This window comes from Poecilia formosa, unplaced genomic scaffold (assembly GCF_000485575.1).
Source record: "Poecilia formosa unplaced genomic scaffold, Poecilia_formosa-5.1.2 Scaffold16, whole genome shotgun sequence".
Classification (NCBI taxonomy): Eukaryota; Metazoa; Chordata; class Actinopteri; order Cyprinodontiformes; family Poeciliidae; genus Poecilia; species Poecilia formosa.
The window spans coordinates 2,001,658-2,029,510 of record NW_006799955.1 but is presented as its reverse complement, the minus strand read 5'-3'; the positions used below and the strand labels follow the sequence as shown (position 1 = coordinate 2,029,510).

At 37.8% G+C, this 27,853-nt stretch overlaps 1 protein-coding gene across 1 annotated transcript in view; it reads right to left on the bottom strand.

Annotated features, from left to right (window-relative positions):
• The window catches only part of ubr3 (ubiquitin protein ligase E3 component n-recognin 3), a 36,622-nt gene extending 11,287 nt beyond the window's left edge, over window positions 1-25,335 (bottom strand). The window contains exons 1-31 of the mRNA XM_007546621.1: window positions 25,322-25,335; window positions 24,819-24,958; window positions 24,255-24,407; window positions 23,812-23,967; window positions 22,897-22,937; window positions 22,595-22,661; window positions 22,388-22,518; window positions 21,968-22,196; window positions 20,723-20,902; window positions 19,989-20,122; window positions 18,335-18,421; window positions 18,163-18,228; window positions 17,987-18,076; window positions 17,744-17,872; window positions 17,609-17,661; window positions 17,373-17,506; window positions 16,972-17,057; window positions 16,744-16,885; window positions 14,601-14,697; window positions 13,327-13,468; window positions 13,025-13,129; window positions 12,736-12,906; window positions 12,187-12,219; window positions 10,851-11,296; window positions 8,721-8,809; window positions 5,741-5,890; window positions 5,453-5,586; window positions 4,914-5,024; window positions 4,448-4,648; window positions 3,671-3,807; window positions 1,134-1,219 (exon numbers count right to left, since the gene is read on the bottom strand). Of these exons, the coding sequence (XP_007546683.1) occupies window positions 1,134-1,219; window positions 3,671-3,807; window positions 4,448-4,648; window positions 4,914-5,024; window positions 5,453-5,586; window positions 5,741-5,890; window positions 8,721-8,809; window positions 10,851-11,296; window positions 12,187-12,219; window positions 12,736-12,906; window positions 13,025-13,129; window positions 13,327-13,468; window positions 14,601-14,697; window positions 16,744-16,885; window positions 16,972-17,057; window positions 17,373-17,506; window positions 17,609-17,661; window positions 17,744-17,872; window positions 17,987-18,076; window positions 18,163-18,228; window positions 18,335-18,421; window positions 19,989-20,122; window positions 20,723-20,902; window positions 21,968-22,196; window positions 22,388-22,518; window positions 22,595-22,661; window positions 22,897-22,937; window positions 23,812-23,967; window positions 24,255-24,407; window positions 24,819-24,958; window positions 25,322-25,335 (3,934 nt within the window). The remainder of the gene's footprint in view (window positions 1-1,133; window positions 1,220-3,670; window positions 3,808-4,447; window positions 4,649-4,913; window positions 5,025-5,452; window positions 5,587-5,740; window positions 5,891-8,720; window positions 8,810-10,850; window positions 11,297-12,186; window positions 12,220-12,735; window positions 12,907-13,024; window positions 13,130-13,326; window positions 13,469-14,600; window positions 14,698-16,743; window positions 16,886-16,971; window positions 17,058-17,372; window positions 17,507-17,608; window positions 17,662-17,743; window positions 17,873-17,986; window positions 18,077-18,162; window positions 18,229-18,334; window positions 18,422-19,988; window positions 20,123-20,722; window positions 20,903-21,967; window positions 22,197-22,387; window positions 22,519-22,594; window positions 22,662-22,896; window positions 22,938-23,811; window positions 23,968-24,254; window positions 24,408-24,818; window positions 24,959-25,321) is intronic.
• Window positions 25,336-27,853: the final 2,518 nt, after the last annotated feature.

Genomic DNA, 27,853 nt, shown 5'->3' with positions numbered 1-27,853 from the left:
CAGACAAAAAAAAAAAACCCACAAACCACTAATAACACTAATGCCGCTTCCAGTCCTGCATATTGGACTGGAAGCGGCAGCATTAGGTTGGAACAGGGAAGGTCAGCATCATTATCCTTTAAAATGCTTTTAAAGTAGTAGAGTAAAAAAAATTTTCAGCTAAAAAAGCAAAGCTGCTTAAAAGCTAGACTCTCTACATTTGATTTAGCTGGTGCCCTGGGAGTTGAAAAGAGAGCTTGTTCCTACAGTCAATTGTAACCTCATCAGCTGAACACATGAGGGGCCTATAGTGAAGCAGGCTTAAGAGCCCCATGGGCTCTAACAGTTAGCGAACGTCTGCCTTTTTCCTTTAAATCCATTTCCCTAAGAAGAATGAACACTAATGTACTGCAAATGAGTAAATTTGGCTGTCAGTGTGGCTACACGGTTAATGTAGCTCAAAAGTGGCAACCCTTAAGGGGAGAAATCTCTCCAGGCACTTGGGGATGACGGGGCGTTTCACTGGAGCAGCTGCAACTCTGACAGAACAATTAAATAACTAGAAAACGGGAAGTGAAACCCAACAAAATCACACATCCATCTCTCCAGGATTTCTCACTCTATTCACCGATGAAATTTAACTTCTCTGATTTTTAATCTACGTTTTGTAGTTGAGAAGAAATGCAAATATTCAGGTTTTCATTTCTAATACAGATCCCATCACATCTTAGTTGAATGACCTTGTAAACTGTAAAAAAAAAACAACACTATAAGTAAAGTTATACTTTAGTTTTCCAAATAGTTCACTCAGATCAGAATCCATTTTTTATTTTTTTTTTACCATTAACTTGTTTTTTTCCCCCTCAGCAGTTGAGCTGTAGTACTGAACAATGTGCTGAACTGCAAGTAACACAGTTTAAAAGACATAAGCTTTTACAAAATAAAAAAAACAAACTAAGGATTGTTAAAAACTCATGTGCTCTTCTTTAAAACACAATTTAAAGAAACCTGACTGCAGACAGAGAGGTGGTTATTTTTTTACTCGAATGCCTAGTTAAGTTACTTTGTCATTCTAAATCGGGCCAGTATCTTCTCTTGGCATGCAGCGATTGTTCACCAATAAAATATCAGAAATCGAACCAGCAACTACTCACTTAGACATGAGCGCTTGGCAGCAGCGCTGGCTCCTCCGGAGCACAGGTTTCCTCCCCGATGCACGAGCTCCAGCTCCAGGTTTGTCCTGAGGGTCAGAAACATAAGCAACCTTAAGCAAATCAGCTGACTGGTAAGCAGCTCAGCTGGTGCAAAAGTGATCACCAGAATACGCTCATGACTGCGCCATCACGGCTTTTAGTAAAGTCATAAGTCTTGTGAAATAACTGAAGTGATTCCTTTTAAACTGTTCCCAATGAAATGATTAATAATAAATGAGCTTTGCACAAGTCAAAATCAACACAAGTTCAATTCGCAGCACATTCACATCAATGGTTTTCCACTGGACTTTGTGGGGAATTAACAACAGTTTATGTATGCAACAATTAGCAACATTCTCCACCCTGTATGGCCGTACTTAGATTTCTGAAAATCCCTCGCTTACTCTGTAGGTGAAACATATGTAGGGAAAACTGAAGTTTTGCAGGGATTATGCAGAGTCGTGTAAAAACTGCATCACGCCTTAAACATGCCTCTGAGATAATTGGACACACACACAGATTAGGGATTACGCAACTTCATGGTGGACAGAACCCCAGTTTGTGATCAGCTGGTCAGACGCTACAATTTTAGTAACTTTTTTAGATTAGTGAAAATCAAAATACAAATATGACCAGTAACTAAAAAGCTAACAGTCTTGTTCATCCTATAGAAAACTATTCTCAGATTTGATCCAGTGACCTGTAAACGACATCTACAGAGTGAATGCAAACAAGGTAGTATGCATATATTTGCGTAGCTAGTTGTGCGTTACTGTAGACTCTGATTTTCAGTCTATTACTATTAAAGAGCTTGGTTATGAACATGAAAGACATCGCCTAGTCAAACCCTCTGCCACTTAATGCACTTTGTCAGCACAACTCTGTCACATTGCATAATAGATTTTCCACGAGATGCACTATTAACATAAAAGCCCTTCCAAAATCAGTTTATGTAAATTGTTCTATTATCAGTTTTATAACCATGAATATTAAATGTGCAGTCATCCTCACATTGGAATTTAGTTTTTGAAATGATTAAAAAAACAAAACAAAAAAAACAAGACATTTAAGAATATAGATGGTGAAAGCAGATATATTCTTAGGTGTTGCTAAGAATGGGACTGATCTGGGCCTGTCTCGCCAAACCTCTGGCCGTTTCTTCCTACAGACCATGGAGGAGGGGCAAATGCTTGGGTTTCCTGGGAGAAAAAAAAACAACCCAATTTCACATAGATAATGCAACCACAGTGAAGCTCCATCTGGCTCTTACTGATAAGAGCACCCGTGTGACAGAAGAATTTTCCACTCCTCGGGCAATTTGCTCCGTTCATTGAACTTCATAGCGCCAACAGGCTTCCAGACACACTTAGGGGATCATTCTGTTGAGGGTAGAGGGCTGAGGGTACCAGTGTTGGGAGGACAAAAGGTCTAAGTAGCTACGCCACACAAATGGCTTCTTTTGAGTTTTTTGGAAACGGGATATGGTGTTGGTTGAGGGGATCCCAAGGTCACAAAGGGAGTCAGTCATCTCTCTTACCTGTGACCAGTCTTTGTGGAAGATAAAAGTGCTCAGAAAAAACCCCCGAGAACATTTCCCTTTGGGTCTGTTTAGTCTTCGTTTGTTTTTGTTTGATCCAAATGAGTATTCTCCAAAATCTTTGGGTAACGTTTGAATGGCAGACTAAGTTTAAACAAAATAGATCAAATGTACATAAGTCACGCATCAGCTATAAGCACAAAAAATATATTTTAAATTAAAGATCCCTTTTAATGCTGTGCCAACTTTGTCTGCATGGATGGTTATTGTTTGCTAAAGTCAAACTTTTACAACAGAACAAAAACAAACGATGGCCTTTATTCTGCTGGATTCATCTGCTACTGGTGCGTGAATGTGCACAAAATGTGTAAAGTGTTGCTGGAGGATGACCTTTAATGCAACGACCAGCCAATAAGATGGAGTCACAGTACACACACTCAAATGATGTACATCGCTAATATTATTTTAAGGAGGAATCTAGACAAGCAGTGATATAAACAAAGAAATGACTAGGCTTTTTTTAAAAGGTTACTTTATGGATCAACTTTCAAGAGCTACAATATGCCCCATCAAACCAAATCAGGAACAGCTGATCAGGAATGATACATAAGCAATTTGTTTTTATCCAGTCAAATCCGTGATCTTCCTAGATCACAAAAAGTAATTAAATAAATCATATGGGCGCTTGACGAAAGGAGCTATAAGGGAGGGTTTCTTTTACACTGTCTATCACAAAGCTCCTACTGAAACGAGGCTAGTAACTATATCTTAAAGGTGTGAAAGAGATCCTGAATGTCACTTTAAACGCAGGTGTGCACTTTTCCAAGTTCAAAAACCAAAACATGCTCTTCTTCCATGTACAATTGAATCAAGTGTCTGTAAGTCCAGTTAACACAGGAAAAACAGAATCGTTTGTGAATAATATTGACTAATTTAAACAATTAGAGGGCTATGATCTTACCTTGCCACCGAGTACATGAAGAGGAAATCATTATCTGGGGAGCCAGGATTTTTGCCATAGTCCATGTATTTTTTCTGGGTGGTGTTCTTGATGTCTTTGATTACCAATTCCATTTCTTTACTCAAGTTGGACTCCGTCTAAGAGGAAAAAATAGTTTAAATCATCTATAGACTGCAAAATGTAAGAATAAAAGACAACACAAATATTTTTATCTGGGTAATTTTATTAATGAAAAGAGAATATGTGCAGGAGACAAAAAAGATCAAGGTTTTACTTTAATTCAAAACTATGGATTGCTATATTACAACGTAGCAAACCGTTACAGTCAAAAATGTCTTACAAAAAAAGTTTGTAAAGCTAAGTGCTGCAGCATTTAAAACTAGTGACTTCAAATAGAAATTGCTATAACAACCATTTTGTTATAAATAATGTAGCACTATAAAGTTATATTTTCAATTTAGTTTGTATTTATATATACCTTGATACTTTTTATCTTTATGTGAATCTACATGCACTTTGACTTTTCTGCTATTACACCTGAATAATGTGGGACAATAAATTATATTTCTATTCTATTCACATGCTCAAACATAAACGCATGGCCAACCCCCTATAAAACATAAACATATGGCAACAAGATGGAAATAAACATTAGTTTTTAATATCAGTCTAGCTTTACTCAGACCAATGCCAATACGTTAACAAATGGCACCAACATCTGCTTACTGATTGTAAAGCCGATATATATTGCGTTCATAAACTTAATTTAAAACTCACTGGAAAAAGGCCGAGTTTTTCCTGCAGGTCCTCCACCTCCTTCACCAGAATGCATGTCGCTTTGTTCGTGGGTGTGTGCCATCCACTCGAATCTGTGCCACGCCCAGGGCGGCACGGGAGGACACTATTGGCAAACTGCCGGCACAGTGGGCAGGTAAATTCACCCTTATCAACAGAGAAACCCTGGAGGACCTGGTCATTCTGAAGAAAAACATCACAAGATTTAAAAAACAAAACAACAACAAAAAAAGATTCTGCTGATATAGTTCTAAACATAAGCTAAAAAAATAAATAAACAGAAAAGTTAATACTTTCAAATTAAAAGGAAAAAAGATACAGATTGTGATATAAAACAAAAATAAATGTTTCATAGGTGTTTGGTTTATGAGCCATTAATCTCCAACCTAAACAGGCATCCAGCTTCTGTTAGAGGAGCATTAATTTCATAAGGTCAAGTCTTTCTTACCCTCAGAGACTCCATGTAGGACTTATGGCAATCTATATGCAGAGTGTGTCCGCAGGTCTGGACATAGACTCCTCCATCCCAGCCTATTGACACAGACTGCAAACAAGAACTCTGCAGAATTCACAAAAGAGAAAACACATCAGTCAGAGCTAATTCATAGATATCTATCCTGCAGAAGCTTCTGCAGCTCAGAGGCGATCTGAACTCCTCAGTATTAAAAGGACAAACTTAGACAAATGTTTGTTTTTTTATCTATTGTACATACCAGTAGATTTGCTTTGTTCAAACATTTAAATGTTATATATTTTAATTGAGAGATGTGCATGGGTAGTTTCTGACAAATCAATTTGTGGAAAAGAATCAGACATGAGATGATGCATTTTGCTATATCCTAAATTGAGAAATCAGTCTGCGGAAGGTCATTTAGAAAAATGCTTTTGACGTGAATTTTACCAGACGGCGTGCAACATATAAAAGCTCTTTGGGAAGTCGGATTTTTACCTAACTTTAACCAAATATGTGTTTTGTGAGTCACGTACATCTTTGAAGAACTGTTGCATCAGCGTGAGCCTGACATCATGAGCCACGCCGCATGTGTCTGCAAGATATATGTGCTCCTCGTCGCTCGTTGGTAGCTGCTTGGGTTGTTTGCTTTTGCGTCGGTGCCCAAGAACTGGAGGAGAGAAATGAGGTAAGATGCAGCGATGCCGGTGAGAAATATAAATATCCTTCCCTTAAATGTGGATTTAACTGTTGCTTCAACATTTTTAGAATAAAAGGCACCATAGGTGGAGTCTACAGAGGGACAATCTGGACGAATTTAACACCTGAGGATGCTTGGAGTAGAACCACTAATCCAGTTGGCCGGTCCTCGGTGGACGGCCCGCTCTGTCCGCAGATCACACAGTCGTACAGAACCTCAGACTCCATCACTTCCGATGACCCCAAATCCATTGCCGCCTCATTTTCAGGAGATTCTGCCCCGAAAACAAGATTGAGAAAAGAAAAATGAGAATGACAACTTATTTGTACAAAGCTTTCCACACAAAATATTCAAATAACAGCAGCTGAGGCAAATAAAAAAAAATAGGTAACAGTTAGATTAAGCCGATTACTCTGAAAGAAAACTTTTGTTCCAGCGATATTTAAACTTTTGACTGAATATTAATGGACTTGAATCACAGTATATGAATGTGTTGTACAGCAATGAACTGGATTGAACTAAACCAAATTTGGATTCTATATGATTAGTCTGATTACACAGAGATGACATTTGTTAGGAGATTGTCCTGTATTGTTGCTATATCAGGGTGTATCAGTGTTGCATTGGAATAAATTTGATATTTTCTCAAATTTCAGGCATGTCCATTCACTGTTTAACCCTGAATTATTCACTGGAGGCAAGAAGTTGCCGTCTTATAATCTCTAAACAGGAACCGATTTCAAAACTTCTGAACCATCCATTTAAGTGGCAAACGACCAACGTTCTTGACCTTCATTTAACCCTCAGATGCTACATCTCGTTCTTGTGGTTGTATAATGGTAGAATAAAAATGAAGATTTGGAAACTGGCCACCCATTTTACATTAATATGACGAGCAGATGCAGTTCATGTTTACTGTCATTTAACCAAAGTGAGCAAAGGTCCAATGCTGAATCATGCACATCATCAAGAGGTTCATTTTAATTCCAACTGTGTTGCTCATAATGTTTAAACAGCTTTTGAACCTTGCTGTAAATGGATGACAGACAGTAAAATCTCTCTCGACTTGCTAGCAGCTGAAATTAATTACAGACGTGAAATCAGTTTAAAATGGTAAGGACTGTTCAAAATGGTAAGGACTGTTCAAAATGAGCAGTAAACACTGAGCAGAAATGTCACGTTGTGTTGGAAATTGATTTATTGCTTTTAGGAGGAACATGTTCTCAGAGGAGGTCACCGTGTTCCTGGGGAAATGAAAACAGTTTCACCTGGATGTCAAGGCTGCAGCCTTAGCCTCAGGCTATCCAAACACACCGAGCCGCCTTTGACCGTACACGCACCCAGAAACACACACGAGCAACTGCACAATGGGCACAGCAGCAAGAACACCTAGAGAAGCATAAACTGAGGACGCCTATGAAAGCTAATCTCTAAATGTTAAGACTGATCTTAAGTAACACTGGTCTTACAAACCAATTATGAAGTCAGTGACAGCTGTAACTACAGTATTGTAGAAAAGTATTTGCCTCCTTACACACTTTTCTTTGGCTTTAAATACTTCAATATTGTTAATAGGAGGTGTTTTTGGATAACACCAAGTTTTCAAGAAATACATTTGGTCTGCAACAAAGTGCTCTTTATAATGAAACATCTGCTGATTTTACGCTCGACTTTATTCTGTATTGTCATTTGGAGACAAAGTCTCCAATCTTTTTCATATCACGTAGAAGCAAAGTCAAACTAAACATCAATGACTTTACTTAATGGACAGAAAAGTCACCATATTACTCCTCTTCTAAGTTCAACCATTGTTTTTGTACAAGTGAACCAAATCTTACATTAATCTGGAAAATATGACAAGTACTAAAGTGCTAAAGTTACAGCACTGCAGTAAAAGTGCAGATAAACGTCACACAGCACAGTTCTGCAAGAATGGACCTACTGACCACAGCAGCCATTATTCAGCTGCTAACCATGCTGTGTCAGGGTGGTCCCTTAGAGTCCGGTTCGCTATTAGGGCTTTGATCTTATGTCCCCTACTGCCAACAGGCACAAATACTCTTTTTCCCATGTCTATTTCTGCTAAATAGACCCCAGAGACCGTATGCACAGACTCAACTCCCTCTCACCTTGCATCAGGGGGAAAATAAAATCTGAACAATGATAGGTTTATTTTCACCAAAGGCACTTTACTTCAAGGTCTGTGGTAGAAACATGTTTCCTGAAAAAGAAGTGTTGGTGTCCCACCGACCCAATAAAACTGTGATAAAGGCTTCAATAGATACAGTGTTAAGGTATATTGTTGATAATGCATGTTAGTTGACTGATTCATTTTTATTTACAAATTAGTTTCATACAAATTGCAATAGAAATTGATAATGAAATGTTTGTTCCTATCAGGTATCCATCTAAAAAAAAAATAAAAAAGGCTGCCAGTCTTGATGATGGGTTGTAACATAATGGAGGCTAAAACCTGTCACATTTTATTCAGTTTTAATAACTATTTGAATAGACAACCTGGTGGAGAGCCGGAAAAGAGCAAAAAATGAATAAAGAGGATCTTAATCTTATTAACCGGACATATGAGTGGGTGCATCCGTCCAGATGAGCCAAAACAACAGGAAGATAACCTCTCCATATACTAGGTGGCCAAAATGAAAAATATTTTTGAAAAAAGACCTTTGACTAAATTCATCAAAATGTTAGGTGTTCATCCTAGTTTTCCCTGTTTCCCATTTATATTTGTATTTTTGTGATTTTGCATTCTTTGTTAGCAAATATTTCAGCACTTAGTGCAGTCTACTCGACACTTGCTGCAATGTTGCTATCTAACACAAAGCTACAGCAGTACATTTATTTATTTTTAAGTCTTTGGACAATAATCATTTTGACTCCCAGGAAGAGATACAGGAATCCAAGACAGAGAGACTCAGCAGAAGAAACTTCACTCTGTATCTTTAACACAAGAATGTGTTCATTCAATTTGTGCAAGATTATTCCAGTAACGTCTTACTAATAAGGACGTATATTTAACAATGTTAAATATCCTCATAGGACCGTCATTTTGAAGCGCCAACTCTAAAAGCAGAGATAAACCGACTCACCAACATCCATGGCCGTTTCCATGAAACTCTTCTGCCTTGAAGCAAACTCAGCTAAAAGTTTCTGCTGCCTCTCTCGGGCCCGCTGACGCCTGAAACAGAGAAAATACAGGATGAATTTGAAACCAATTTTACCACTGTATTTGTGTTATTAGTACGCATTTCAAAGGTAAATTTACAATAATTCAGTCACTGAGTATATGCTTAGTTTTGAATAATACATTGCAGAAAAAAAGGCATGTAAAATATGTTACATCGAAGACAAACGCATTGATAAAGTTTCGTACCAACCATCAATTACTTAACTCCTGAGGGTTTGTTACATCACAAATATGAAGGAAATATTACAATTATTTCTATCTAGTTGGAAATACTGTGGCACACAAAAGAATTACCAATTATTTTCAAGCTTTCACCGTTAAAGATGGCACTATAGTGATAAATAAGGTGGGCTAATCCTCTAAAGCTGAAGGAGGTGAGGAGAGTTTGTAAATGAAGTCCAATAAGAAGACACAATCAAATGCTGACAGAAGTGTAGTAGCTCAATTATTCCCTACTGATAACTAAAAGGGTGCAAGCTATCAGATTAAATAATGGCGTATGGATTTTCAGCGTCAGTGACCACGTTGCTCTCCGACGGTTGGCTTGGAAACAGATCTAATGTGTTTAAAAGAGAGAAAATCTAACTCTCATTTTCTCTGTGGGATGAAACGAGCGCCAAAGGGAGGTTGTTAGAGGATTGCTAAAGCCGTTTCTATCATCATTAACCACAGAGCACACAGACTGGAGGCTGATTTCAAGGGGAATAAATTACAACATTCAACATTTTGGTTTTCAGAAGAGCCAGACGAACATATTTTCACGACCTCCGTTAAAACAATTAATTGCAACATAAATGATCATGCGGGATAGACTGTGTTGAGCGCATGCAATCTGCACATTAGAGATCATCAAAGCTGGATTGTGTACAGACAACTTCCGCTTATCTGCACCTTTACACGACTCCGTGTCAGACTTCTAGCTGATCATTGTGCATGTATGCAAGCCATTTTTCATCTCTTAATATTTTATCTGATTCTAAAATGATTCTTTTTAAACCAGTACATGGTGACAGACTGCAGGATGCAACGATGTCGCGATTTTATTGCATGTTTTAAAATTTAGTTTAAAATCTCGTTGCATCTCCAATCGGTGAACGCATCGTGCCAAGACAATAACGCTTGTAACGCTTTGTAACGCTTATGACATTAAGCACATCGACATGCTGACTTCTAAACAGAGCTTAAAATATTTACTGTAGACTCTCCTCTCTCGCAGATGCTCTGAGTTTATGTCTGGTACTAGCTATGCACAATATCAAGAAAATATAGAACAGTCTTATTCCTGAAAACCAAAATAACATTTTTCAGATTTTTTCTTTTCTTTTGTCATTCGTACAAAGTGCTCAGGACTATGTCAGAATTTTAGAAACCTTGACACTAAAAGCAACTTACATCCTACAGCCTACAGGACCTGATGTAGAACAGAGTCCATTCAACTGGCCGAATATATTATTGCTATGCAGAATATGGATGCGGGAGACTTGAAGCTAACCAAATAGTCCTTTCTGATATTTTATACACTGATATTATGATCCACAGAGACAGTTAGATTTCATAAAGTTTTTGTATAGTTGCAATCTGAAACTGAAAAAAGCTGTTTGTTTTGAATATACTTTATAGGCGACCTTTAAATGTCTTTTTGTCTTGTAATTAGGGACGTAGAAAAAAAGATGGAATGAAAAAATATCTATATTTCACATAACCTGCAGTATTTATTTGAACACTTCAGTGATGAAGAGAAAATAAGTTCTATGTCCTTGAGATTATTTTTTTAATAACATTTAGCGAGAAAGGAAAAAAAAACTGTTTTTTTTTTGTTTTGTTTTTTTTAATTAAGAGAAGTATGAAGGCAAAAGCTTTACATAATCATTGATTGGAATCTATTGGCAAAATCTCTGAGCAGAGCATCTTTCATCAATACCCCGCCTCAAGAAGATGATGAGCAATATTTAAAATCAGAGTGAGTTGATATGAAATATTAACCCATAGATTTGAAATTCTTATTTAGCAAAATAAAACACAGTGACTTCACCTTTCCTCTTTGTCCATGGCTTTCTTGTCAGACGGACTGTTCTTCTTTGGCGGCACTGGAGGACACACCTTTCCACAAATGTCCTGGATGTTACGCTTGATTTGGCAGCTGCGTGCGGCCGCCTTGGTGAGGATCCGCTCGATGGCTGTAATGCCGTCTCCGTGAGCGTGATGGCTTGTGTCCGGGTCCTCCAGCCAGGAGGCCGACAGGGAGTTCTGCTTGGACGACATCTTCTGGTGCAGCTTGACGAGGAGGGAAAGCATGCTCTCTCGGATCTCCAGGATCTCGGTCACCAGCTGGGGGGCCGTGCCTGGTGAGACCCAGCGGGTCGAGGAGCTCTTGGGCCTGACGACCTGAGCTGCTTCCGTGTTGCTTCTGTTGATTATTTCCTGGAACTTTCTCCTGCGCTCCGCCACCAGGCTGAACACCTGAGCTTCTCGTAGGTTCTGAAGAAACCAATGAAAACCGTGGTTGCTTTTTATTTATTTAGTTTTTTTTTTTTTTTTTGAAGTTACACATTTCAAAACATTCTCTTATGAAATATTTTGGTCTCGGGGTGGTCATCGGGCATTGGCGGTGTAAACAAAAACCTCACGGGAAGACGATCTCTACACCAATCAAGCAAATTCTACCTTTTCCATTAAAAGATTATTATGCTGTAACTTGACTTAAGAGCTTGAAATATATCAAAGATCTTCACAGCAAAGCAAGAGAAAGCATCAAATTTTACGTGCACTGTAGAACTATTTTGGTACAGACAAGCTTTCCTAACACAGCCTTATTACTGCTCACTTGGATTTTGATGGATTAGCCTGGAGCCTTATTACCATAACCTGACAGATCCAATGCAACCCAAAACAAATGACCGCTTTAAAATTTCAGCTGACATTACACCTCGTCATGACAACAATATTAGCGGAAAAAAAAAAAATTAGAATCGCCCTGATGTAAAACACACAAGCCCTGTGAAGGATTGGCATGACCTAGGCTGACAGAAAAGGACCCGAGCTGCTCTCTTAAATAAACATACATCATAAAGTCCAGTCAAGCCACCATCAATCATACTGACATGCGGTTAAAAATCGTTTACACCAAAACCTGCATTGCACACATAATTAGTTTCAGCAGTCAACAGGGAGGTAGGGAAACTGCTGGAGCACAGCATTATATTCACGCCTCAACACACCGAGGCAGGGCTCCTTTGGAAAACACAAACCACCAAACACATGCAAAGAGATGCTTCCATACCAGAGATAAGATAGACAAATGCAGCAGCTGGTGCTAGTGCCATTAAAGTAATTAGACTGTTTTTATGGTAATGGGTGCAGACAGCTACCTCTCTCCAATTTCCTGAGAGACGCCTGGAGTTCTGCAAGAGCACAGCAAAATACGTTTAAAGAGGAAGCTACCTGTCGAGCTACGGCAGTCTGGAAATACAGATACGAGTTGAACTAGAGTACAGCTGAAGGAAGGCTTCCTTATTCATGAACAGTATTTTCTTCCCCCTGGTTAAATCACAAAGAAATGTTCAGTTGCCGTGGCTCTCCTCATGTCCGGTGCCCAGCTTAATGCCGGCCCCTTAACTGAACGAAACACTAGACGAGTCTTAAAACATGTCTGGGTTACATAGTCTACATGTTAAAGGTCACAGCTTCGTTGTAAAGATGGATACCCTGCAAATTCGAGCAGAGGGAATTGGTGCTGGTTTTACTGGCATTTCAGATATGCTGTTTTCTACATTTATACAGAATAGAGATGTAGAGTTTAGTGGTTTTTAAATTACCATTAACTGTATGGTAAAGTGTTGTAAAATCATACAGCTACATGTTTATAACATTGTCAATGTATGGCAGTAAATGTGGTCTAAGCGTCCAGCATCACTTGCCTGGCCATAAGAAGAAGCTTCAGCGCTCGTGCTGGGAGGGGTCTCCCTCTTCACTTCGGGCGCCGTCTCAGGAACCCGGACCCTTACGAAGTTGATGACGTGGTGCAGATTGGAAAGCAGATTGGTGCCCGGGAACCAGCTGTCATGGCAGTGCTCCTCAATGCAGGGCTCCTGGAACGGGAAGGTAAAGGAAGACGAAGCATGAAGAATTTGTGAACAAAAACAGTGATCACAAGAATGAGAACTAAGACAAATGAAGGATAATGTTTTGATGCTGCACAGATTGTACCTCATCCTCTTTGTTGTCTTGAACCTGGTTGTCCAAGCCAAGCTCAATCAGGTAGAGGACCATGCACAGCACATGTTCAGACATGTTCTGGTGATCCATCCATATCTATAACATAAAATGAAAACAATATTCAGGTTTAATAGTTTTCCTACTGGAAAACTATGGAAAGCATTTGTTACACAGCCTGACTATCGATTTGTGGAGCAGTTTTATAGGTCCTGTACTTCAGGCTTTCCTTATAACAAATCCGTACCAATCAACTGAAAAATCAAAGTGTACACCGAGATGAAAAACAGGCTCACCTTGTAAAGTAGAGTGAATATCACAATGTGCAGGGTTTTGCAATGCAACAGTCGGATTAAACCTTTGTAACAAGGATGCAGAGGAGTCCTCTCTTTGTAAGGTGGCCATGGGTTTCCAGTATGGATGCCATACTGTTTCAAACTAGATAATGCCGTCACAAAAGACAAGGAGAAAGAGAAGATTAGAAGAAAAAAAAAAAGAACAAATACTTGAAATAAAACCTTCACAGCCGCTAATTGATTTACAAAATGGTTTCAGTCTATGCAAGAGCACTCTTTTAGTGATGACTGCATCATTTTAACAAGAACTGGGTCAGTGTGACATGTAATCCATCACAGTCGGAGTAAATGAGTAACGGGAGGCTGCTATCACACTGAAGGTGGGAATAACAGTTTCACATGTTGGAGAAATACATCACACTATTGTTTGCACTTAAGCACAGAATAAACAACAGAAAAGACATTTTTATTTGAAATTAGTACAATCATTTAAAATACAAAAGAAAAGATCAGACAGCAGGTCAATCTTTAAAAAAAAAAATCTGATTAGTTTATATTTTTATACCTAACAATTGTCTTAAAAGTTGTAGCTCAATTATATTATAAACGCATTAAAAACAATTAAAAACCAACAGCTGTGGAGGGTTGTGCTAATTAGAATGCCATCCAGCTAATCATACGGCTATTAGACCATTATTTCATTCTGTCACCTACATGCATCAAGATACATTAAGGTTTAAGAGCACAAGAGTTTACCAAAACTACAATCTGAAGGTCGTTTTAATAAAATGCTAGAGAAGATCCCAAAGTGACCAGAGTTCTTTCTTGCTGTACAAAGTAAAGTCACTGTTATCAACACCTAATTTATTTGCATAAAATTGGCATAAAGGAAGGAAATTGCCCCAAACACTTTCAAAAGTTTATTCCTCTCTTCTTGAAATCATATTAGCAACCTTTTCACACATTCTGAAAACTTTTGAAGAAAATTATCCTTTAGTTAATTCTTCCACCTCCAAACAATGTTGACCTGAAAGGCATCTGAGCCGCAGTCAACAAGATGAATTTTCACAATTCAATTGCATTTCAGAGAGAAAAAAGGATTGTTGAGGTTGGTCATTTAATTGGAACCCATTCCAGCAGATGCAGCGGTCACCGATCCTGAACTTTTCTCATCATGTTCTTTCGTGATACAGGTGACAGAGGTGAATCTAATCCCAGTCTAATGTGGACAATAAATGAATGGTTAGGGATAAATAGTGGAAATGGTGACTTACAATGCTGAGTATCTGTCCATTGCTGACTGAACATCACGGCGATAGACTGTTCTGAGGACGACCATGATGGTGTCAAACTCCTTCTCCCACACCTCAGCTATTTAGAGGGAACGAAAGAAGACAGAGAGGGAAAAGCTTTGCTACAAAGTGACATTGAATCCTTTGCTCCCAGTTTTCATCTGTCCTTTAAAAATGGTGAAAATCTGCCCCCAAGTGGTGACTCTTGTCACACAAAACCTCAAGTTTCAGACTTAAGATTGTTCTCTAATCATCTCCAATCATATTTATCATTACTGAAGAACTACAAGTAAACAAATCAATTATTTAGTCTAAGATATGTCAAACATAAAGCATAGGTTAAAAGTAATTTTTTTTTAATCTCTAATCAATCAATCAAATTTTATTTGTATAGCACATTTCAGCAGCAAGGCATTTCAAAGTGCTTTACATAATTAAAATAAAAACAGCATGTGACATTGAATAAACAGTGAGTAAAAAAATCTCTTTTTCAAAGAGATTTTGAAAAAGATTAAAAAAGATAAAAACATTAAAACCCGCAGCCCTTTTAGGACTTCAGTTAAACGTCGTTTAACTGGGGCTCTAACACTCTGGGACTTTAGTCAAAAACACTCAGTGATTTATAAACTAACAACAGTATTTTAAAGTCTATTCTTTGAGCTACAGGGAGCTCAAACAGCTCCCTGTAGCTCTTTGAGTGTAGGGACTTTAAAACTGGTGTTATGTGCTCTATCTTCCTGGTTTTAGTGAGAGCAGCAGCGTTCTGGATCAGCTGCAGCTGTTTGATTGATTTATTAGTCAGACCTGTGAAGACGCTGTTGCAGTAATCAATGCGGCTAAAGATAAACGTATGGATGAGTTTCTCTAGATTGTGCTGAGACATTAGTCCTCTAATCCTGGAGATAGAAGGCCGACTTTGTGACTCTCTTATTGTGGCTCTGAAAGTTCAGGTCAGAGTCCATCACTACTCCCAGGTTTCGGGCCTGATCGCTGGTTTTCAGTTGTAATAACTGAAACTGAGCATTGATTCTAGTTTGCTCCTCTTTAGGTCCAAAGATAATAACTTCAGTTTTGTTTCTGTTCAGCTGGAGAAAGTTTTGGCACATCCACACATTTATCTGTTCTAAGAATCTATTCAGTGATTGGATGGGTTCAGAGTCACCTGGTGACATCGCGATGTAGAGCTGTGTATCATCCGCGTAGTTATGGTAGCTAATCTTATTTCCTGTTATAACCTGAGCCAGTGGGAGCATATAAATATTTAAAAGAAGGGGTCCTAGGATTGAACCTTGGGGTACCCCACATGTGACCTCTGACCTCTCTGATGAGAAGTTTCTGACTGAAACAAAAAAATCCCTGTTCTTTATGTAAGATTCACCTCTAGCCGTTGAATCTTTGTTTCTAAAAACTGAAGTCGTTGTAGAATACTGCTAATGTCCTTGGGGTCGGACGGGGGTATTTTGCATCATAACTGGATTACTTCAAACCTAAGGACCAGGAGATTTTCTCACTTTTATTTTTACCTTACTTTTCTTCACCTCCAAGTTGAACTAGGGTAAGCTGTTCCTCCTTCAGCTGCAAGACATATGTCTAATATACATTTCAATTTTATATTGTGATTTGTTCATAAAATGTAATGATTTAGTCATTACATTTTATGATGTAATGATTTGCAGTATTTTTTTTCTGTTAGGTGGAAGTCCTCGCTTCCAAAATCTCTCCATTTGTTTAACAGCCTCTTCTCCTGATAACCTGTTTAGACAACAGAAGAGAACCTTCGTATTGATTCCAAAAACAAAACAACAATCCATCACTGTAAAGCATCCAAAATGTTATTCTGCAATAGAGATAAAATCCATGGTCTGGGTGCCATCATAGATGTCTAAGGAGTTATTTTAGAAAGCTCTGAGCGTCTACAAAACTTCTGCAAAGAAAACTTGGAAATGCAGAAAATTGTACATATGCTATATTTTTTAATAACTTGCCTATTTTCTCTTGTTGCCATGGCTCTGTTTATGCAGTTTGGATTTTATTCCAAAAACCTCTGTGCCATATACAGACACACAGCACCTGATACCATTGTCTGTTTCTCCTTTGCACATTTTCATCAACTCAACCCTCTTACCTTTAGGTGTGTACATGCCCTGCTGCATGGAGCCTCCGGGCTCAAACACAGGCGCTTTGAAATCAGCCACAGCAGAGAGCACGTCCTCAAAACTGCAGCTACCTGGAACAATGCCGCTCTTTGGGTTGGGATTTTCTGGAATCTAGAAGAAAAGTCTTAAGGGAAAACCAAAAATACTTATGGATAATATAATGGTCTTTAGCGTATTTGTGAAGTACTGAAGGATACAAGATCTAACAGTGCACTGTGGGTTCGGTCGTTCATGCACAACTGGGAGACCATCTCGGACCGAAGAATCTCATCATCCGTCATTCCTGTTAGAAAACATCAGCAGGAGAGAAGGTGATTAAAGTTACACAAAGCCTGTCAGAAAAAAATCGTTAATTTTACAAGATCATATCATTTATGACAGTCATTAAAATAAGGTAAGACTCCCTTTTTTAGTTTGTGCAATAAAATAACAAATATAAAGTGTAAAAAAAAAAAGTGTGAGATGCTGCCCCTTAATTCCTTAAAAATAGCTAATTAAAGCATATATTTAGATTTAAAATCTAATTTAAGCACACTGTAACTCATTGTTACTCTCATGTCACCAGCAGAAAGGAGGAATCCTGTTTTCCACTGCTTACCCAGATGAATGCGAAGGCTCGTCAGTATGACCAGAAACGTCAACGCTCCTTCCAGCATCGGCCTCTCCTGCTCAGAATCTAACACGGCATTCTGGTGCTGAGAAGCCATCGTCAAGAGGTCGACCACTTTAAATCTGTACCAGAGAAGATGAGGTGATTCCACATTCCGGAAAGTTTAAAAACTAATGAAAATACTGTTCGCACGATAGAAATAGGGGAGAGGGGAGGCAATTCACCTCTCAAAAACACTTGAAATGAAGTAGTCAGGATCCAGTCTTGATGCACAAACCTATAATAATAAGCACACAAAAAATAATTTAAAAACGGAAGGAAAAATATATACATAGTTACTGTGAGGCTTTGCTTCCAACCTGAAGGAGATAGATGTCTGGGTCTATCATGGAGTTGCAGAAGTGTGACTGCACATAAGTCATAGCTTGTCCTTTAATCTGCAGACCATTCCTGACCCACATGTTGCTGTGGATCTCAGACAGGCACGCCTTGAGTAAACAAAAAATGTTTTGAGCAACACATTAGTACTTTTTAACTTTGGATGTAGACGGGTAAAAAAAAGAAGTAAAAAGAAGTGTATCTGTGGTTTTCCATTATCATACCTGAATTTGGAGTGGATGCACCATAATCTTCATCAGCATTTCCTGGTCAGGCAGGAGGCTGTCCAAATCCAACCCTTGACATTTCACAGCCTGCGGATTTGCAACCGAATAGTTAGCGCCACAGCGCAGAACTAAATCACAGACTCGCCGTTAGAAGGGAAAAAGCTCCGCCATACCCTGCTGAGGAACATGGCGTAGTAGCGGTGGAGCGGCAGGTGAAACGTCACTTGATTCGGAGCAGGCTGGGAAAGACGTGCAGTGAAGAATGAGGAAAGAAATATTTAAAAAAAAAAAAAAACTTAGAAGGAAACTTGTCTGCAAAAGCAAAAATGTGACAGTGAAACTCACCTCATCAATGAAGCCAATGGCATCAAACCAGATCTGCAGTGTTTCCAAACAATAGCGAACAACAGTTTTTGTATATTCCTGGGTCTCCTGTTAACCAAGTATAACAAATTAAAATCCATTCTGAATCATGCATTATGGATTGAACACCTTAGTCATGCTTCCACCACAATTTTCAATAGATTATACTGAGATTGTGTGAGATAAACCAATGCAATGTAGCATCTAATCATGAAACTGAAGGAAATTACATATTTTTAAAAATATCTTCCACAAAAAAAAAAGTGCAGAATGCATTCATATTCAGTTCACTTTACTCTTAAAAGCCGTGTAATAAAATCTAATCCAAGCACCTGCCTTCAGAAGTCACAGTGTCAGTCAAGAATCAAAAGCTTTGCTAGAGAATATATTGAACAGACAGCATCATGAAGACCAAGGAATACAGCAGACAGGTCAGGGATAAAGTTGGGGAGAAGTTTACACCAAACAATCTCTCAAGCTTTGAAGCCTCACACAGCTCTGCTTGACTAATCATCTGGAAATGGAGAGAGGATGGCATAACCACAAACCACAAGACACGGGTACTGGGAAATAGAGAGTTAATTATAGGAGTTGGTAAAGAGGCCCATGGTACCTCTGGAGAACCTGCACAGATCAACAGCTCAGGTGGCAACTGTTAGTCCTAATCACAGTTTGTTTTGTCCATTTTAGTACATGAGACTGAAACTGAGTTTCTTTTGGCCCAAAATATGCCAGATATGAATTTTGGCAGAAAAAGAAAACAATGCCGAAGTCCAAGCAAAGAAAACTCCCACCATGACACACGGTGCTGGCAGCGTCATGTTGTGGAGATGCTTCCCTGTGACAGGGAAGCTGGTCAGAGGTGATGGGAAGACAGATCAATCTAAATACCACAATCCTGGAAGAAAGGCTGATGGAGGCACCAAACACTGACAAGGCTCAAGCGAAAGAGGTGCTCTACAGCATTAATGTATGAACTCGGGACTGAAAGCAGATGTTCAAGATTATGTACCTTTTACTTCTACATCACAATTATGTGCTGCTTTTTGTGGATTTATCACATGCAGGCCTTTCCCTTTCTTGATGGATTCTATGATGAATAAGTTTTGTGTGTGTGTGTGTATTTTCTTTAAATAACTTGTATTTTTTTTAAATAATGAATGTTGGGTGATTTTTGCTTTTCCTGTTTGTATTCCAACTTGTTCATCTACACACAGATGTTTCCTTTTTGGCTGATTGCCTGTTCACCTCTTGGCTGGTCAGGCTGGTTTTTCTTCCTGGCTTGCATATCCGTATGCTTGATAGTTCTTCCTCTGCAAGTATGCTGACAACAAATTTTACCCAAGGAGCATACAGACTGCCCAAATTAAACGGGGAAAATAGATACTGTGAGCACTGGTTCTCTGTTTCTCTGGCTATTCTACTAAATCAACCACCCATACATTTGCTATAACTCTGGCATTCTGGATGCTCACCATCGTTCTTTTAAGTACCAAAAATGTTCTAATAAAATTAATAATTTTGCAAGAGGCTGTAAGAAATGTAGGCATAGTATGTCCAAAGCTCCAACGGGCCTTCAAACGTGAAAGCATGAAGCCAAGCAAAAAAAGCTGCGAAGTAAGCTTCATGGACTTACTTTGACTTTGCAGTGTGTCAAGAGACCCCACAATGGCTGTGCACAGGCCTCGAGTTCTGCTGCAAATGCTGCATAGTATGTCTGAGACTCAAACTCCACGTGCTCGTTCAGTTCCCGCTTATTCAGGTTCATACCTTAGAAAGAAACATGTCAAAATTTAAATCAATGCTCTAACCAAAAGGTGAAAAATAAAAAAGTAGCATAGTCTTGTTCTGCAGTTTTAACTTTCACTGCTCTTGGTCATTAAAACATATTTGCAGGTATTTGTTCAGCAGAAATATCTACGCTGCAAATCTTTATTAAACATTTTTATAGCGAGAGCAGAGCATGGGCAAAACCTAATAGTGACAGTATGTTCAAGCTGTCAGCAAGAGGATATTTAGGTCCACTGTGCAAAGGTGAATGTTATTTTTAGGGTCCTAACCGACTACATATAGCAAAGTGGGGAGCACAGACTGAAATTCCTCTTACACATTATTTTTTCTAAAACTCATTAATTTTAGTGGAAACCAAGATGACAAAAGTAAATGAAAATCAGACTATAACCACCAAATCCCACAGCGTTCTTTAAATTCAAGCGTCGGGTTAGGTCTGGTTCTTAAGTAAAAGTAAAGGACGTGCAGTGTGAAGGGAAACAAGTTTAAGACAGCGACATAAACAGCTGATCGATTACATTCAGGTCATAGAGATGAGAGATGCCATTAAATTCCATAAATAAATAAATAAAAACTTACCTTGAAAAAATGAAACAAAGCTCATCCAGAGCATCAACAAGGAATGGTCTTCCAGGAACTTTTTCGCTACACTTTGGTGTGAGAGGATGTTGATAAAGTCACTAACTAGGGGCCAGTAAGTGTTGTTCTTTAATAGTGCTTCACTGCAGTTTACCACAACATGGCGATTGTTCTCTTCGTCTAAAGGGAAAAAAAAGACAAAAACATTTCAATTATATGGTTTCTTTTAGTAGAATGTATTTAATTGTTCAAAACAAACAGAAAAAGTCAAACAATGCAAATCCCACAAGTACACCTAGATGTCTTAAGCTGAAGTCACCTTCAGGATACGTCAACACCACAGAGATCAAATAAACTCAGTCAAATAAACATCTGCTGCATATTTTTCTTCAAAACTGTGTTGTTTGTCTTAAATGTAAATGAAGGAGCTTTGTTAGCTGCTGTAATAGCTCCAGTTGTTAGACCTTTGTGCTGCTCTCAATTTTTCCCTCAATTAAGATCACAAATTTCTAAGGCATTCTGTGCAACGATTTGGATGTCAAATCTGTTGTGATGCATGCAGAAAATGAGAAATACAGCTGCCTGCACCAGGAATTCTATAAAATTCAAGCAATGCCTGTTATAAAACACTAGATCCAGAGAGTACAAGAGAGGAACAGGCTAGAAGAGCTTAAAGGCCAAAAAACTAGAGCTTCACAATATATGTTGTAGATATAATCGTTATTATAGTATCAGTGTTTCCAATATTCACATCACTAAGGACTATTTGGAGTGAAATAAATGCTGGGTAATGTAGTAGAGTAAACATTGGATCCCCAGTATTTGTGGGCTGTAGAGTTTGCAACTAAAATCTGGGACCCCTTTAAAAACAGTTATTTATTAACAGTTTGAACACCACAAATAGCTGTTGGATTTTGTTTTAAATAAAATCATTTACATCATGTGACCTACGTTAGTCTTCAATTTTAGTGTAAATTTTCTTACACGAGCATTTCTACTAAGACACTTCAGCCTCTTCTTTGTTTTTGCTACATTTTAAAAGTTCAAACAGTTTTTATTTATCCAATAACACAACAATAAACCAACAATATGATTCCATTTGGGATTAATAAAGTATTGTGCAATTAAAAATTGTCAGTCATGTCAAAAAGAATTGTTATCAACGCTGAGTACCTGTGCCAATCGTCGTACTATCAAAACGTGTGAAATCAACTTGACGCCAAGTGGTAGATTTGGTTAACCTACCCTGAAGTTCACTTTTGATAAGGCAACTTTCCATCATGTAGAGGAGCACCGTGACCATGATGTCCAGCAGCTGGCACTCCTCTGTCATGTGTCGGGCCAGCTCCTCGTTGCTGAACAGCTGCACGCTAATGTGCACGATGCGGTTGGACATCGTGTCCGACTCGTGGCTCTTCATCAGGGTTTTCATGATGAAGGCGTAATGCTGAACGAACGTCTTTGTGAATGTGATCTGGCAAGGAAAAGTAAATCACACTTACAGTCTGTTTGTTCCGACAGTGCCTGTTTTTCTGCAGCTATATTATAAATGACAGCAGAGCAAGTAAGAAGTTTATTTCGTTACATGGAAAGACACAATCACGAAGTAAAGTTCAGAGAGAAGATAAAACCTTGGAAAAAAAGTGAAAGCAGGAAACCGAATACCTTGTAATCTTGATCTGGCAACATGTTCAACAAGAACGTGACCATTTTCTGTGGAAATTCAAATTTTATTGTCCAAAATAGCAACTCTTCCAGAAAGCATTTGTGCTTTAGTGAATCAATAATGTATGGATCTGAGGGCAAAAACACAAAGAATAATTCAATTTAGTTCCCGTACTGTGAAATTTTATTTTACACCCAGATATTTACCTTTGGTACTGCTGCTAAGTTTAACCCTCTTCCTCTGGCCAACAGATTGGCCTCCATCTTGATCCTCCTGAGAAAGGAAAACAAAAACAATATGAAGCAAGAGTTAAGCAATACAAGATATTTAAAGCCGATTAGGAGGTTAATTAGATTAGTTTGGTTCAGAGAACTAAAAAAATCACACTGAATAGCCACAAAGAAAAATAGACCAAAACAAACTAAGTCCTTAGTGGAGTAAACAAACATAATTCATTTTCTTGATGACAGTAAGTGGGGAATAGCTACTGAGGCATGCTGATACGAACCTCCTTAGCAGACTCATCTGGGCTTCCTGGTGCAGTGGTTCCTAAGAAAACAAAGTCAAAATTCTTAGCCACAAAAAAGCAACAAGAAAATGAAACTTTACCAGAAAACTGAGGAGAAGAAGGGGGGAAAAAAACAACCTTTGGGAATTAGAGCTGAGGTATTAAATAGTGCTAACGCTAAACTTAGTTTTAATAGTGGAAACATCTCATTCTGCTGTTAGTTGCCATCCACCATGGGCCAAGGAGCTTTTTCATATCATAAAACCAAAACATTTTTATTTACAACACATTTCTCAAGCTTAATGAATGGATTAAAAACATTTCAAAAAGGTTTTTCAATGATAGAAGCAGCAGATAAAAACAAAATGAGATGTAATTAAATTAAAGACACATGACAAAATAAAAAATCTACATTTTTAAGACTTTATAGGCCCAAAATTGAAATGCTTGAATTGAAGATTTTTAGTACCCCAGAGAAACCCTGTAAAAGTAATATCAATGTCTCAACAAAAAAGGCAATTCCTATGCATTTGAACTCAAACAGAATATTGTGCTAGGAAGTCTATATTCTGCTAGTAAAGTTTCTCCTCAGGTTCTGCAGAGGCTACGTACTTGCTGCTCAGTGAAGCCCAGCAAAAACATTTTCTCTGCAGTTCATGTTAGCATCTTTTGAGTTACAAATCTGATTTTTTTTTTAGGTAATTTTCATGTGAAACTATAGGAAAATAAAAAAACAAAGGCAGCAGGAGTTTAGCATCACTTCAACAAATGAGCCAAAGACACTATGATTCCCCAGCTGTTTTTCCCCAACATTCCTCTCACCCCTCTTCACATAAATCAAAAAAATCACACCATTACATTATAAACTTCCAAATTATTTCTAGATGGTTAACAAATACATAAATATAACCGTACCCAGCAGGACCATCGCCCCAGCACCTCCTTCAGCACCAACAGCAATGTCAGCAGCAGCACTTTGGTTTTTCTCCTCCACAGACACCAGATCTGAATTCTTCAGTGCTGACAAATATTTGTCGTAGTTCTTTTTAGCATACAAGTTGTCTTCTTTGCCTGAAACAGCAAGTTAAAAACAGTAACTGATAATGTAATGGACAAATTAAAAAAAACAAACATCTATATTAAATGGTAGGCATTTTAATCGTGTATATTTTTGTGGGGGTAGAGGAGTTTTAGAGCACAAAATCACTCAGCTGAAAGTTTCAGGAGCTTTACCGTTTAACATCAGTGAATCACATAAGTTCAAATGAATTATTTGCTTGAGAAACTGACAAAAAAAAAGTTAAATGAAGGGAGCATGGCATCTAAAGATCCACTATGCTTAAAGCCAAATCGGTTACCCATGCTGAGCTCCTTGTACGTTTGCTGATTGGTCAAGATCTTTGTCAGTACTGTCCTCATTGCTCCTCCCATCTTTGTGAGCTCCTCCAAAAACGTGATCTGAGGCTCCAGCTGCTGAAGAACCTTCTGGAGATCCCTCTCCGCTGACGTGTCTGGCAAACAGAGATAAGCAGCATAAGTCACAAGATCCAGCGCTTTCCGAACCACGATTGTGTAATGCCCAGATTACGTATGCATAATGAACGCTGTTTTGTAATTATTTTTCAACCAGAGAAACACAGCTTTTATAAAGTGGAAGACGTTTTTCTTTTTTTCTTTTTTATTTATTTAACCAGGATAAAAACTCATAAATGTAATTTACAAAAGTGTCCACAGCTAGACAGCAGCAGAGCCAGATAGAAGGAAGACAATTTCAACAATCATGTGATATTAAGAGCCAATTAAAATTAGAATATTAGATGAAGTTATTCTGAATAAATTAATAACTTCAGACGTGTTAAATCTGAAAGCTAAGAAAGGTTTCCCATATGCCAATAGTTTGCTCAAGGTAAAACTGTTTTCACCTGGTTCAATGTATCCATCTCTCAGATACTGAATGATGCACAGGATGAAGCGAGGCAGAACCATCTCGGACATCAGGAGAAGATCTCGGGGTATGGAGGGAACATTTTCCCCGGTTCTTAACCTATGCCGTCTGCAAAACCTGTCAGTGAAGAAAAGTACAAAGATAAATAAATGACACATAAGCTAAAAAAACAAAAAAACAAAAAACATTGGCACAAAAGAAGCATTTTTCACAGTCATTCTTTCATGTTTGCACATTTGTTTTTTTATCTCTTGATTATTGAAAGCCACTGTAATTAAAATGATTCTGAACAAATATGCCAACAGTGTGAATGAATTTGAAGTTGTTACCCAACCACATAACTTTGAACGATTAATAAGATGCTTCCTTTTGTCCAAAAACTGCTGAATAATCAACTAATTACCAATTAAATGTTTTCTGTCATTTATGTTGCTAACTTAGCTGCGGTTCATGGATGAAATTATATTTACCTAATCAGACTTGCACTCATTCATATTAGCATGTATTTTATTTTAACTATGAAGTCCAGTGCCATAACAGCCAAAGGTTTTAATAAGTACAAATAACTTACATTTAAGACCTTTTAAAGAACATGAATGCACATTTACATATTAATGAAAATATAATTACTTCACTTAAAGTATGCATATCTTATTCAATAAGTTAAATATGAGATACATATTTTTCAAACAAAACCTTGTAAAATGAAATATAGACTCTTCTGACAAAGCAGCTGGTACTGAATACTGCTGCAGAAATGATTTGGTTTTAATTCCCTAAACTGGGGACGTTAAACTTAAATGTATTTATACGCTGTCAAGTCAAGGACAAAAGTTAATCCTGGCTTCTAATAGATGAGTAATTCAAGAAAGATACATGAATAAAGAAAAATCCATAAATTTAAGAGCCAATATGGAACGTCTGTATGTATTAAAGACTTCCCAACCTAAAATTGGGATTGTTACATATTAGTTTCTAAGGCCCTGCAATTACTTCTATAAGATTTTGACTGGAAAAGAAAGACAAAAAAAAAAGATGAATGAGACATCAGCATGATTATATGTGAAGGGAACATAATCCCCTCACGTTTGAAAAATATTCATTTGGACACCACTGCCCGTCCAGATTTACAATAAAATATTACTTCACCCAGCGCCGTTTCCAAAGCTTCGTAAAAGAATCCATTCCACTTGATTGATAGATTTTTTTTTTTTTTTAATATTAAAATCTCGTCCTGTCTCATTCTTGTTAGCTCAATATGGTGTTGCCTTGCATTAGGTATCGTTTCGCTCTAGTAATACCTAGAGAAGCTCCTATCTCACTTTTTCCCCTCCTGATACCAAATTGTGTTTGTCTTTGAGGCCCAACTTACAGATTCTGATTTATCTCCCTAGAACAATAATGCATGAGACAAAATGTGCTACAGGTACTTTAATAGAGTAAGCAGCTCTGAAGCAAAAAAAGGAATAAGAAAATTATCATCATTTGTACATTAAAGAATGCATCAAGTTTAAAATAAATCCTAATCTCATTTTCATTAACCCTAATAAAAATTCATCAAAGTATATGAATAGCTGATGCTTTTATAAGATAAAAATAGTTGGAATTCTTCATTTTAAGCAACTTGGTAAATAAGCAAAAACAAAAATCATATTTTCAAGTATTTGAACCGTCCGATCCAAGGCAATCATAGGAAATCTGGATGATTCTGATTAATCACCAAATTTTTTAGATGTATACTAACATTCCCCAAGACTCCAAAAATTAGACGGATAAAAAAAAAAAATCTTGCAAAATGTAAAAATCGGTTTGCTTAAAGTTTGTACTCTACTAAAAAAAGATTTGTTTTTTTGTATTTCTTGCCCGGTACAATTTGACCCATAGTAAACAAAGATTAGGACATACTTTCCTTAAGTTGCTTAAGACTGTCATGACATAAGCAAGTCACTCACCAGGAAATTTCTTTCGAGATAAACAGGGTTTCCCCCAATGTATTATAAGCCTGGCGGCCCGCCATGCTTTACTAGCCCCGCCACCAGGCTAAGCGTTGCTTGTTTACGTTTCTAGGAAAATAATAATAATAATAATAATAATACAAGGAAACCCTGTAACCGCTTAATTATATACACCCAAATGAAGAGGAATGCTATATTTTACAAGCAGAACTATATCTGCTTTATGAAGGCATCACTACAAATTTATCACTACAGATGGGCAGCAGATATAATCTCAAAGACAGTTAGTGGCATCAAGGCATCTCGATATTTCTTCAAAAGTAAACTTTCAAAGGCACTATATTTTTAAATCATATTCCTAGAGTTCTGTCATTTTATCAAAAATTCCAAGAAAGTGCCAGAGTGACCTGAGTTTAAGATGGTCCAAGCACACAGTAGCACAGCAAGCCCCCTCCTCCACCTGTTGCTATGCACTGACAGTGAACTGTCTGAAAGAAACCTACAACACTTTTCGTCTAACAAGGTAATTCTGTCATGCGTATGTCATGTGCTGACTTTGTGTTGCCAACCAAGTCATTTTTATTATGTCCCATTTTAATAACATTTATCATGTAGCTGTTAATGTCTAAATGAATGAAAATTAAAGACAGATATATTTATACATGACAGTAGTAAATACAAGTCATTTGTAAGTTAGAAGGGAATGTTTCAGTTTCTATAAATACTTTTNTGGTGGAGAGCCGGAAAAGAGCAAAAAATGAATAAAGAGGATCTTAATCTTATTAACCGGACATATGAGTGGGTGCATCCGTCCAGATGAGCCAAAACAACAGGAAGATAACCTCTCCATATACTAGGTGGCCAAAATGAAAAATATTTTTGAAAAAAGACCTTTGACTAAATTCATCAAAATGTTAGGTGTTCATCCTAGTTTTCCCTGTTTCCCATTTATATTTGTATTTTTGTGATTTTGCATTCTTTGTTAGCAAATATTTCAGCACTTAGTGCAGTCTACTCGACACTTGCTGCAATGTTGCTATCTAACACAAAGCTACAG